Source organism: Cyrtonyx montezumae, unplaced genomic scaffold (assembly GCF_038088225.1).
Source record: "Cyrtonyx montezumae isolate F1298 unplaced genomic scaffold, pur_monq_1.0 scaffold_8, whole genome shotgun sequence".
Classification (NCBI taxonomy): Eukaryota; Metazoa; Chordata; class Aves; order Galliformes; family Odontophoridae; genus Cyrtonyx; species Cyrtonyx montezumae.
This window is the reverse complement of record NW_027072089.1, coordinates 8468268-8481960: the sequence shown is the minus strand read 5'-3', so window position 1 is coordinate 8481960 and position 13693 is coordinate 8468268. Positions and strand designations below refer to the sequence as shown.

The 13693-nt window shown below is 40.0% G+C and overlaps 1 protein-coding gene across 1 annotated transcript in view; it reads right to left on the bottom strand.

Moving 5' to 3' along the window:
- Positions 1-3085: 3085 nt before the first annotated feature.
- CYRIB (CYFIP related Rac1 interactor B) overlaps positions 3086-13693 on the bottom strand; it is a 69010-nt gene continuing 58402 nt past the window's right edge. The window contains 9 exon segments of the mRNA XM_065753180.1: positions 3086-3961; positions 5411-5481; positions 6254-6380; positions 7942-8021; positions 9139-9255; positions 9353-9430; positions 10012-10148; positions 11465-11570; positions 13177-13298. Coding sequence (XP_065609252.1) covers positions 3898-3961; positions 5411-5481; positions 6254-6380; positions 7942-8021; positions 9139-9255; positions 9353-9430; positions 10012-10148; positions 11465-11570; positions 13177-13298 — 902 coding nt within the window. The 3' untranslated portion in view covers positions 3086-3897.

The window sequence follows — 13693 nt, the reverse complement described above, 5'->3', positions numbered from 1 at the left end:
ATGGTGCCCTGTGAGGCTGAAGGTCCTACATCGAAGCGTCTCACTCGCAAGAGCTCCCCGTGCCACGAAGACCACAATGGCATCTCCCATAAGCAAACCCATCCTGCACAAACTCGTTAAAGTGTTCAATCAGCCTCCATGAACAGCGTATTTCAGAAGTGGAGACTCGCAGAGGCAGAACTTGGGGTCGGGGCTGCTGGTTCTGTTCCCCGTTTCAGAGCGGACACGCAATGACACCGCAGCACTGCTCGTCCCCTACTGGCAAAGGCGGAGCATGAAGCAAGTCGTGTTAATGTGTCGAAAGGAGGGGAGAAATAAAGAGAGTAATGGATCAGCACAGCACGCCTTTGAAGGGAAAAGTAACATTGCAGTAATTTATAGAAGGAAGAGTCGGTGGGTGAGACAGCCGCTCTCAGTGGCCGTCAGCCAGGAAACAAGGCTCGCTTGGGAAGAGCATCACTGCCATCTTCAGGACGGACGCGTCATCTTCACTGAGATGCAACAGCTTTCCCAGGGCATCTTTTCATTGGTGCAATGCATTTCCTGCAGCTCCTGCCAACGTTCTGTTTGTAGTTATTACGGACACTGCAGAGCAGGGCTTGGTCCAATGCCTCTCTGCTTCTGAACTTCGGCACAGAGGAACAGAGCCACAGCTCCCCGTGTAAGCTTCAGTTTAAGATGGAAAGGGCTGGTCCAGCCCACATCAGTGCAGTATTACTCCCTAACAGGCAGCTCTTGCATTGCACTCTGCCTTACTTCAATATTCCACAGGAACCACCTCCTTTCCCATCTCTTGCAAGAAAGATGTTCACAGTAGCGTAAGAGATTTGCTAAGAAACTTTTGACACCAGCCACCTTTCTTTCCCTTGGTTTTAAGCCATGCTTGTGTAGCGTGAACACAGCCAGCTGATGCCTCTCTAAGAGGCATCTGCACAGAGCAGCTGTGGGTGCCCCATCCCTGGAGGTGTTCAAGGCCAGGGGGGGGACAGGGCCCTGGGCAGCCTGAGCTGCTGGGGGACACCCTGCCCATGGCATGGGGTTGGAGTAGGGTGGGCTATGATGTCCCTTCCAACCCAAACCATTTTGTGATTCTATGGTTTCAGTCTCCAAATTGGAAATGTAAGGATTGATAGGTGAACTGCATGCAACAAGGAACTGCTCTCCAGATATGATCTTGCAACCAGTTCCTTGTTCTCTGTATCTGGACAGAGACAAGTCCAGTGGGATCGAGAGCACCCTCAGCAACTCTGCAGATGACACCAACATCTAACAAGTCCCCGTGCCTTGTTACCAGGCTGCCACACACTTGAGCATTGCCAGTGAAATAACTGCAGTCCTCTGAAAGCTTTAGTCTGTTCCCTGCCCAGTGCTCATAGAACAGCACTGATCATCTCTCCCCATGGGACCTTCCAAGCTTCCTGGTACTGCAGCAGACCCCAAAGGGGACTAGAACATTTCACTGTTCAGACTCTAATAACCCAAAGGATTGGATTTTACCTGGCTAGATTTGTTCACGGAGTACAGCACTTCTCACGTTTTAGTTTCCATGGATGTGATAAGCCTGACTGGGCACCTTTGTTTCTTAAGAACAAAACCAACCTCAAGAAACACAGCAGTGAGATAGAAGGAACAAAGCCGTGTCCCAGATCCACAGCTGGATGCAATCCAAACCCAGATTCAAATACCCCACGTGACAGCAATCCACTACAGAGTCACCTGTAAGCACTGAACAGCAAACAGACATCACTCTGGGCACCACATCAGGAAAACAGGAAAAGGAACGAAAGAAGTTGCAAAAAAAGACCAAAATAAAGGCTGTAAGCAAACAGCCTGATAATGGCCATGAAGAATTAAAACATGGGGAGAAGACAAAAGAGTGCTTTTGCAAGGAACATGCAACCAAGCTCAAGTATCAAACACCAGCTGCGCCAGCCCAGAAATGTGAGCAGCTGATACCTCATGAAGCAAAGGCCTGATCTTCTTCTCTGGGAAGGTTCACATGGAGAGGAGCTCGCTGAGTTGAGGCCAGCCAAACAGAAGGCATGCCAGCTGTAATCTCCTTCCCCAGCTGTGTACACAGAAACTGCAGAACGCAAACACCGGAGGAAAAAAAGAGGAAAGCTCCAATTATTCTCAGACCACAAGAGCAACCACGGCTAAAAGCACAGATATTGGCAGGGCAGCAGAAAAGAAGAGCTGTCCAAAACAGTCGATGTAAGAAATTGTTGTATTGTTTTCATCCGTAGCCACTGAGATAAGACAAAAAAAAAAAAAGGAAATCTATGTTGCTAGTCCTTCAATAACAGACACTGCCAGAAGGACTAGAGAGCAGTAGCAGGTCTAAGTAAGAGAAGTTTATTCCTGCATAAAGCACAGCACATGGTTTGCTTTCTCTTTTCTCTTTAGCAGGGGTTTCTACTAAGAATCCCTGACAAGAAACAAATTAAAAGGAAAAATCCTTCCTGATGATGCAGAAGTGTAACCAGAAGACATTGAGCACGGTCACGCTGGTATGTGAAAGTTGGAGTCACACTGTCCAACAAACAAAGCAGAGTGTGCTCTTGTTTGCATGCAGGTTTTAAATGGCCTTTCTAGAATGCTGACAATTTGTCTTAAGCATAACCACAAAGTAGGTATGTATAAGGTGCATTACTGTTTGCCCAACTGATACAAAAAGATGCCATCTTCTGGATACGTTTTCTCCAGCAGCTTTCATTTCTTGTTTTCCCATTCAAGCTTGATTTTCTTCACCAAGGCTCAACACTTAACTCTGGAAAAACACTACACCAGCACCAAGGCAACATCATTTAGTATGTTAAGATGACTCAGATCAGTTCACACTGTTCAAATATCTACAGATCTGTAAAAGTTGACACTAGTAAATACCAGGAGAGAAACTAACCTCCCCAGCCGAGTTATGGAAGGATCCAGACTGGTATCCTGAACACCGTTCTGATGGTTCTGTACTTCTGGGGACAAGAAATCAGCAGAGAAGAAAGCAAGAGCCCTGAAATGTGCTAGGATTAAAGTCAGTTCACTAGACTCCAGGGGTTACTGGTAATGAAACAGCAGAGTTTTCACTATATAAAATTTATAAATTTATTTTTTTGTAAAAATCCAAAGAGCACGAAGACATCTCACTCAAAATACTGGTAAATCAAACCACACTTAGAAAAATGAAAGCTGATTTTATTATCTTATCCACAGCCAATCATTTGACATGAACATGCATACGTAATTTTGCTACGCACACACCACAGTTTAACGTTAGTTATTAAAGGTTAAACATACAACATACATCCTTACAAAAATGAGTCAAAATGCAAACGTAACTTTTAAACAAAACAGTTTTTACTCATTTAAAAAAACCTTTGTGTTGGGTACCATTTTGTACAAACACAGTTAATTTAAACAAATCTGCTTTTAGTTTCCTCATGGTCGCACATGAAAATAAGCTGCAATAGAAAATGAAGTCATCAAGGGATTTTTAAATAGCAGAAGTAGGCAGTCTTGCCATGCAGAAGAAGCAATATTAAATATTAGTTTTTCAAAAAAAGAAAAAAACCACAAGTTTAAAAATATTTAGTTCAAGTCACAAATCTTTCCCCAGTACAGAGAAATCCAAATACAACGCATAATTAGCTGCCACTTAGGATGGCTATTCTGAAATGTAAAAACTTTCCAGAATTGTAATTGTTGATTTGGCACAGAAAAGAAGTCTGAGCTTACTTAAGAACAAGAAAGTGATTAAAAAAAAAAAGTAAACAGGAAAAGAGAAAAAAAATACAAAGCAAGAATGAATGAGATAGTAGTTGCAATCACTAAAAAAAAAATCTGTGCATATCAGTCATTGCAGAATACTGTCTGTCTACAGCAGGTGCGAGTTCCAGGTATTTGTTATTGCAACATGGATTTAATTTGCTTGGAGGTAGTCTCATCATTCAAATGCTTTGTTGTGTACCTAAGCACAGAAATAAAGATCAAGTTTAGGAAAACACAAACGACTTTGTTTTGGTACAGACAGGTTGAGGCATAACCGAACAACCTCAGTTTAAGCTACAGAAATCCCCACAGTCAGTGATCATCACCCATCCCGTTACCAGGAACACAAATCAGACTTTCTGTTCTGAACACGCTGCTATTATCAGATCTAAACCTCAACAGCCCTGCACTGAGAGGAAAGAAAAAAGCCTCAGCTGGATGTTGGCTCATGCTCATATGCCTCTTCCCAGGAAAGTCACATTTCCATTGGGAGGCAAGCACTGAGACCGACTCGGAGTTCACGGGGAACATCTCCAACTAAAACACTGCTTCTGAAATTTCTCTTCTGAACTTTCAGTAACTAAACCACTTAAGATTCCTTCAAGGGTAATGGCTTAATTCACTGCTAACTTAATTAACCAATTACATCTATAAAAAGTATATATGCAAATGTTTTTTTTCCTTTTCTCTTTAAATTCTGTAGGGCATTTTCATGTCTTTTCACTGCAAAAAACTTTGTCTGATCTTATGTTAAAGTATTGTGTATACTGTGCTGTGATCTGTGCACAATTCCTGTCCCTGATCTTATTGTGTAATTCAAATGTTTAATGTGTTAAACTAACACTTTGAGCAAGATCAACTAAAGCTTCCACATTTCAAATGTACAAACAGCCATAGTTAATTGTAATTAACTTATACTAATGAATATAGTACTTTTTCAAGCAAGCACAGAAGCAAAGCCTCCACCTATCTATGTTTCATTCCGTCCTGCAGATCCTCTGATGCTTGACACCAACATGAAGAACACATGGAGATACAGCTATATGACCCAATTAGCAGTTTTTAGGCATCTATGCTGAGTTCCTTGCTCTTTTTATCTTTCTAGTTTATGTATCAACCACTTGTCTTGTATATTCTACGCAAAGACACAGATACTTGCTCCTCAAGTTCAGCTTTATAAACACTATGCAACAGATTCTGGTATTTAAATAGAAACTGTTCTTCTATCTACCTTATAGGTCTGAAACTACCTGTGAAACACAAAATTGTGTTAAATTGCAATCAGACTCTGCTAATAATATATAAATTCATTATCAAACCACACAGCTGAGGATACGGCCAATACAAACTAATTAAACAACAATTTTGCCTTCATGGCTACTCTGTCACACATCTTTACACTCACTCCTACCCTGCATGCAACCGATGCATGTAAAGAGCTATCTTAGAACAAATTTACAACCTAGCCTTTCAAACACAACAGCTTCTTCATGTGCCCATGTCTCCAAACACAATGGGAAAGAAGCCTGTAATAACCACATTCAGCTTTTACCTCCAGCACTGAACACTTCACTGCTGAAAGGAAGACCCTGGACAATCTTTGAAAGTTCACAAAGATTTCAAATTAAAAAAAAAGAAAAAAGATTACCTGAGAGCATTTAGAAGGCCTTCTACACTGTTAGGAGGCTGGTCTTTAAGAACTTTGATGCATCCTTTCATCTAGAAGTCAAAAAAAAAAAGATGACTTTTTTCATCCAAATGCCTTGTGGGCTTACAGAAGTTTAAAAATTAAAAACTTAAAAATCGCATCAGGTACTTCCTTGATATTGGAAAGGAATTAAGCTTTCAGTACTATGTTTTCTTCTAACAGAATGACTTGGATAATTTAAAATCTGCTCATTTTTATACAACACATTGATGTGAAACTCCGAGGCATCGATATTAAGAATAAGTAATTGTAAGCACAATCCTTGCCTGTAATAGATTTATTGTGAACAACTCAATTCAGCCTGTGAAATAATGACAAAATGACAATTGGATAACAGTCCATTTCAAATAACCACTAAGCAGCATATGCTATCAGCATGCATTTCACAGACTGCTACCAAACAAAAGCAAGTTAGACTAGCAAGGAATGAAACATCTCACAGGAGTGAGGAACCAGCCAGGTGCCACCAGTATTTTCACTAGTTCTTATTTGTACCTTTCAACACAAATGACTGTTCACAAGTATTTCAAGTCACCACCTAAACTCCATCACATTTTTAATGGCCCTACAATAGCCACTAAGCATCTGAATGCCTGTTTTACATTTCTCACTACATACGTGTATGTTTTGCTGGCAGTTCACACTACCCTTTCACCATCAAACCGAAGGGCACATCTGCCACTAAAACCTTCACTAACAAAATCCACACAGAAAAAATAAAAAGAAAGCCCTACAAAACAGTTCAAATACTCAAAAGATCAGCCAGAAACAAAATAAACTTACATCAATTTTTGAAGTTTTGGCAAAAGCGCCCACCGGATGCACGTGGTCATAGAGTATGATGACACCCACCATTACCCTCAGACAGAACGATACTGTTTCCTCATTTGTAAACCTGCTTCTGTATTCACTGCAATTGAAAAGCATGGAAAATTACTCATCAAACAAGACCAAGATAATTCCTCATAATGCCCAAGAAGATTAAAAACTCCGCACTCTGCTTTGCTGTGGTGCACCCTCATCTTGAGTACAGAGTGCAGTTTCAGACACAGCAATGTAAGAAGGACTAAAACTATTATGAGTGTCCAAAGGTAAGGCTATAAAGATGGGGAGGTTCTAGAGGGCAAAACATATGAGGAGTGGCTGAAGTCTTATGGTTTGTTCAGCCCAGAGGAGGCTGAAAGGAGATGTCATGGTGCTCTGCAGCTTTTCCACAAGGGGAACAGAGCAATAGGACCCAAGGAAACGGCCTGGACCTGCATCAGAATAGGGTCAGGTTGGGTGTGAGGAAAAGCTTCTTCACCAGAGGGTGGTCAGACATGGAACAGGCTGCCCAGCGCAGTGGTCACATCCTCAGAGTTCCAGAGTTGAAGGAACATTTGGACAATGCTCTCAGACATAAGGTCTGAAATTCTGGGTAGTCCTGTGTGGCACCAGAGGTTGGAGTCAATGACCCCTGTGGGTCCCTTTCAGAGCAGGGTATTCTATAAAGTCTTGCCATAAATCTTTAAAGAAAGAACAGTTCTGAGAGTTTTCCCTTTTCCTTTCAGCAATCTGACCACAAAAGCAAAACCACTGCTTAGAAAGTGATAGCTGGAAGCTAAACTCTCAACTCTAAAACAACACACTGCTGCTATGTTTCAAACCTCCTCCCCCCACCAAAAAAATTAAAAACATACCAATCTTGCTTTCAGCATGCCTTATCCTGTCTCCCCTCTACTCCCTAACATACAAGCAACCCAAACTTCTGATGTGGGGAAAGGAGGGAAATGAAAGCCCAATGGTAAACTACTTTCTTGAATTAGATGACCGTTCCCAGAGTAATGACATAAACATTTAGATATAGTAATGCATTTCAAAACATATGTACTGAGCTAGGTCTGAACTTCTTTTAATTTGCCATCACGCCTCTTGTCCAAGGAGTTTTACCAGTGGGAAACGATTTACATCACAGAAGAAACACAAACCTGATTTTGACTTTGTACTCCCATTGCCTCTCAAATTTAGAGTAGACGATAGAATGTCCTCATGCCTAAATTAATCTCAAATTCCCCGGGCAAGGGCACTGTAACTTTGTTACAGCCTTCAGCCAAGCCAACTTGCAAGGAGATACCATTAAGCACAGTTGCTGATAACCTCTCTTCTAAGAGGCCCTAGGCAATCATGCTCAAACGGTATATTTTCCTGAATTATATATGAGAAAACCATTTATAAGAAGTACCAAGAGGTTGTCTAGCTTTCATAGCCGTTCTAGTTTAAAATATTAATGTGATCAGAAAAGTAGACCACATGATTTGCATGGCTAGCAAAATAAAACAAGTTAGTTGTTAATCCTGACATAAAACTAAGTTGGTCAAAAGAAAACACCAAAATTCCTTGTTGCCCAAATAATTTTCCTCCTTACGAATCACAAGTCACATTTAATGGCATGGATATGATTAATACACAATATTAGTACTGTTCATACTCACGGGGTTTCCAGCATGACCCTACACACACTAGCCATGGTGCTTAAACAATCTGTAGTATTCTCTATTGGTAAATTTTTATTCTGCAAAAGAAGATAAACAATTTTCAATTCAATTACTGTGCTAGATTATAATGCAAAACATAAATCAAGTCAGTGACCTGTTGGCATGGCAATATGGAGGAATTAAAAACTTCAACACAATTATGTTAAAGTTAAGTTCTGTTGCACAGTTGTGGTTTGTGTTTTTGCTTTTGTTGTTCTGCGTTTTAAACATTACATCAAAAGCTGGCAACCTGAAGAGCGAAGTCTACAAAACTAATGCTTACCGTATCCATTTTGCTTCCAATACAGCCACCACTGACACTACAGACTTTTAGGTGGTTCTTAAGGAAAAAAAAAAAATCTCACCTGTTCTCTAAGTATAGGGATTTTTTTTAGGCAAATATCTCAGTCACAGAAATTTAAAATGAGAGGTAACTTTTCAAGACATGTCAAGTGTAAAGCAGAACGAATGAAGATTTATTGAAATACAAATACCACTTTATATTAGTATTCTAACACAATTAGTTTCACAATATAAGCATATGATGTACTTTTTTAATTAAAAATGGTCTCTTCCACTTGAGACAAAGCATTGTAATTATCACATTGTAATTATCAAGTGTCCATCAGAATACAATCACTACTTTTAAAGTATCACTGATATTTAGATAAAGCGAAACAGGAACATACTACAACATTTGAATTCTTTTGATTCAGGTCCCATTCTCTCTTCCATTAACCTTTGCTGACCCTAAACAGCAAAACAGAATTGCTTTCAGAAGGAGAAAAGGAAGCTGCAGTGCAATTCCCTGTCTATTTTAAGCAAAAAATCCAACTGTTTCCTCTGAAATTTCATGATGATTCTGATTCAAGTACCAAAAAAAAAATTAATAAAAAAAACACAGGCAACATGCCTACCTCCCTAGGTACTACTGGGAGAAATCTTTCACTACCATTGTTGTAGTGCTGCTTGCTCATTGTTTGTAATGCTAGCTGATAATGTTCACCTCCACAGCTTCTCATTTCTTGAAGGTCCAAAAAAATAAGTTGGATTTTTGGATGCAAGTTAATCTTGCCTGGTAGTTCTGTTGCTAAAATGATGCCTGGACCTGGAAAGCTTAAGTACATTATTCAACCCATTCACATATGTTCTTACCTCTGACACAAATTTTGTTGTAGCATCACTTAAGGTTTTCAACATTGGTGTTGCTTCAGCATAAAATAAAGACATTCTGTTTGCCAACTCGTTATTTACTTCATTTTCTCCTTCTGCCTATAAAGCAAAAGGAAAGAAAAATTCAATTGTTCTGTAAATGAAAAACTCAGTAGTAGCAGAAGGTTACATTTCATATCATCTAGAGGTTACCTACTGGGACATTATTAATCCTCATACGGCTCAGTGTTCTTCTGTAGTAGCTGAAGTCATTCTGTATAGCAGGATTTGTCATCTATGTGGATATGGAAACAAAAGAGCTGAGAGAAACTTTTCAAGAAAAATATATAAACTTCATAAAATTTAGTACCAAGAAAAAGAAAATATTTGAATTTCTGAAGTAAAAAGACATATGAAATTGTGAATATACAGAACAAACCTTTCTTATTAAATACTCAAATTCTTCAATATAAGATTTAACAAGAAAAGGAGGTTTTCTAACAGAAATTTGAAATTAATAGGATGAAAAAAACTTTTGCATGCTTGATTCCAAGGATCAGACCAATACATTCGTATCATCTTGAGCTGAATCAGCAAAAAGTATGTGCCCAGCTATTAACAGTAACATTATCCCAAGAGATGTGCCAAATTCTGCTGAAGAAACATGATTAAAATGGACTGAAATGTAACAGCTTCTAAAGCTAATATAATATTTCTTCTGTATTCCACTTTAACCATAGGTTACGGGAACCAACCATACCTACATCTGAACATTTCCTACATGCCCTATTCTTGAACAGAACACAACCCAAGCTTCACAAAATAGAATTTTCTTTCTTTTTCTAACCTACCTATAAGATTACACCAAGTTCTTACCTTGAGCTCATCAAACCGCAGGGTGAAGTGAAGAATTTCTGCAAACTGCTTAGCAAGAGCCTGCTCTCGCTCCAAGTGTTGTGTTGGTGAATAAGGAGTGCTTGTCAGGGCTCCCAACAGACCTCTCAATCCTGCCTCTTAAATCAGAAGAGAATATTTCACAATATACAACTGCACCTGCTTCTTGTATCTGATACTTTGCACAGACTTACCATATCAATCTGCTAAAACATACAGCAATTAATAAAACAAAGACTTTGGGAATGGTTTCTATGTGCCAATGTTATCATGTTCACTTACAAACTGCCATGGAAACTACACCTAATCAGCACCGATGACAGTGATGAAATGCTTTTCAAAAAGCTTTATTTCAGCTTTGTCAGCAACACGTGCAAGTTATCTTCAAGAAGATGAAATGAAATCCTAGGTAGATATTTATCATCCCATTTTATTTGCCTGCTTTTAAGATAAACTCACACTCAATATCTTAGTGGCCTCCTGGGTTACCATAGGGACAAGAGATGTCAAGTATACTCCTAATGGCTTGAAGAATGTAGAGAGGAAAAGGACCTGGGGGTGTTGGTTGATGCTCGGCTTAACATGAGCCATCAGTGTGCCCAGGTGGCCAAGAAGGCCAACAGCATCCTGGCCTGTATTAGAAATAGTGTAGCCAGCAGGAGCAGGGAGGTGATCATTCCCCCTGTACTCAGCTCTGGTACGGCCGCACCTCGAGTACTGTGTTCAGTTTTGGGCCCCTCACTACAAGAAGGACATTGAGGCCCTGGAGCGTGTTCAGAGAAGGGCAACAAAACTGGTGAGGGGTCTGGAGCACAAGTCTTATGAGGAGCGGCTGAGGGAGCTGGGATTGTTCAGTCTGGAGAAGAGGAGGCTCAGAGGAGACCTTATTGCACTCTCCCACTTCCTGAAGGGGGGTTGTGGTGAGGAGGGGGTGGGCCTCTTCTCCCTGATAAATAACGACAGGACGAGAGGGAATGGCCACAAGTTGCACCGGGGAAGATTTAGATTAGATTTGAGGAAACATTTTTTCCCTGAAAGAGTGGTCAGGCACTGGAATGGCCTGCCTAGGGAGGTGGTTGAGGCACCATCCCTAGCGCTGTTCAAGAAGCGTTTAGATGAGGTGCTAAGGGATTTGATTTAGTAGTTCAGTGGATAGGGATGGTGTTAGGAGGGTGGTTGGACTAGATGATCTTGTAGGTCCTTTCCAACCTAATGAACCTATGAACCTCTCTTCTCTCAAATATCCACTAAAGTAAGTTCACTTTTACATGAAAAAGGTGGCACACACACAAAAAAAAAAGTGCATGGAAGGAATCCATGCAATAAGGGCTTTTCTCTTGCAACAAATGGTTGAGCTATATGTGATCTATGTCTCTATATATCAAGTGCACAAACCTAATGAAGACAAAAAATAAGTTCACACCATTCAACTTACCTAGTCTTTGAGAAAATTCATAGAATTTCTTTAGTTTGCCTACTAGTGGAACAACGGCACCCCATGCCTTCTCTTGCAGCTTCTCATCATTGGGATGCTGTATTGCCTTATATTAGGGTAAAACAAAGAGAAGAATATGCTTAGATTAAGAATGTCTGAGGCTCCACTGAAAAAAAATAACTATCCAGGGTGAACGTTTAAAGAAGTAGTAATCTAGCTTTCTAGATACTGAGCACTTACTAGTAAAGGGACACTAAACAAAGACTGTTCCAAAAAACGCTAAACATTTGTGTTGAAGGCAAGTAACCAGCACAGGAGAGAAAAAAAGCAAAACAAAAAGCACCTTGAGATTATATAAATAAACTGTTAAAAATTAAACTATTCAGAGTGTGAAAATCTACACAACCAGATGTAGTTAAGTGAAATCAAGAACTTTACTTGCAAGCAAGGCAATTCAGTGATCACATTTTCTAATATTATCCACCACCAATTTCAGAAACCGTGAAGAAACAAGCCACAACACATTCACTACAAAATTTAGGCTAAACGTTACAGTAGAGACACCGTGATAGGATCAGCAACATAAAGATATGGCATATGCCAGAACTTTAAGGCATATATGCCTAGACTTTGCCTTTACAGTAAGTTTTCAAGACAGGTACCACCTTAAATTCAATCTCTCCTGTTTCTGCCTTAAAAACCTGGACTTTTCTGCAACTGAAATTTATTAAGAAAACAGGAAAAAAAAAAAAGCTTTTAACTCTCTTTCCACCTTCTTCAGTTAAGTCCTTGAAAGGACTAGTCTCTAAAAAGCTTCCTTCTGCCTTGCCTACCCCTCCTCTCAGCTGCACGTCTCATTCTCCACATGATTTTTCAGGCCTTGGTGCTGTGACACACATTCCTGTCACAGCTTCTCCTTGACCACAATCCCTCCTTAAAGGAAGGAATAAGCCATCTCCCCTCCCCAGGGAGGTGTGACAGTCTTACCATTCTTAAACCTGACTCAGGACTTCAGAGGGACTGAATAAAAACACATGCTACTTATGAAAGCTGAATAGCTATGAGTTTCCCCAGTGTATATGGAGTGATCAGAGACTTGTGTCTAGCAGGGTTTCTTAAAGCACGTTACACTGAGAATCTCCTCACTTTTAGGAGCCAAGCAGCCCCTACTCTTGCATCTGAACCAGAAGAGGGAACTGAAGGAGCATTTATTCTACTTCTTCCTGAAATTAAAGGAAAAACGGAGTGACGTGCTGTACAGAAACCCTGTTTCCATTCCAAACACCTACTTTAGTAAACAAAAGCCTCTTAGAAGGTATGGAGAAGCCCTTTGCATTAAGGTTCCCACACATCAGACTTTTCCAATTAGCACACAAGAAGATGTTGATCCTGTATTGCTGTCATGCTACAATCTTGTCAAATGCCCACTACCTTGGGAACAGTTAATGTGGAATTATAAAGAAATCCAACTGCAACAATTCCGTAACGTCTCTGAGAAGTTCGCTGTTACACACGTGCGTTAATATTACTGCAACAAGTGACATCCATTTGGCTGTTAAAAGGAACATTCCAAAGGAGAAATTCAAGACAGCAATTTTAACAGGCAACATGCTCTGCCAAGACAGCTCCTGCAAGCAAAGTTAAATTCCAGTGGTACTGTTAGGATCAATGAACAATCACAGGCTGTGCACAATCGGAACACTCTGGCTCACCTCTCGTATTTCATGGCCAGCTCCTCTATATGACTGCAAGTCTTCCAGTATTCCTTCTGCATCCTTTAACACTACATTCACCTGATTATAAATTTCCTTTTCAGATTCTGTAGGTTGGGCATCTAAACAGTAGAACATATTAAATATATATATATATTTTAACAACATTATGGAATTCAAGAGGCACACCGTCACCTAGGGGATGAATTCTTCATACAACTCACTAACAACTGTACTACTGTGTATTAGGAACTCTCAAAGAGAACAAATTGCATTTGTTTTAGTAGGTTTTTTTTTTTTTTTTTTAACCATAATCAGCACTCCCAAAAATCCCCCTGAAGGCTACTCTGATTTATTTACTAGAAATCCTGTCAGGATGACTGACTGATAAGTGATGTATAACGATAACCAACCCTCACCACAGAGTGCAGTGCAAACTCAGTGTAACTGAGTAAACCTCAGTACACTAAGAGGTTTAGCACACTCACTGCACATATACTAACAGTGGAAATGAACA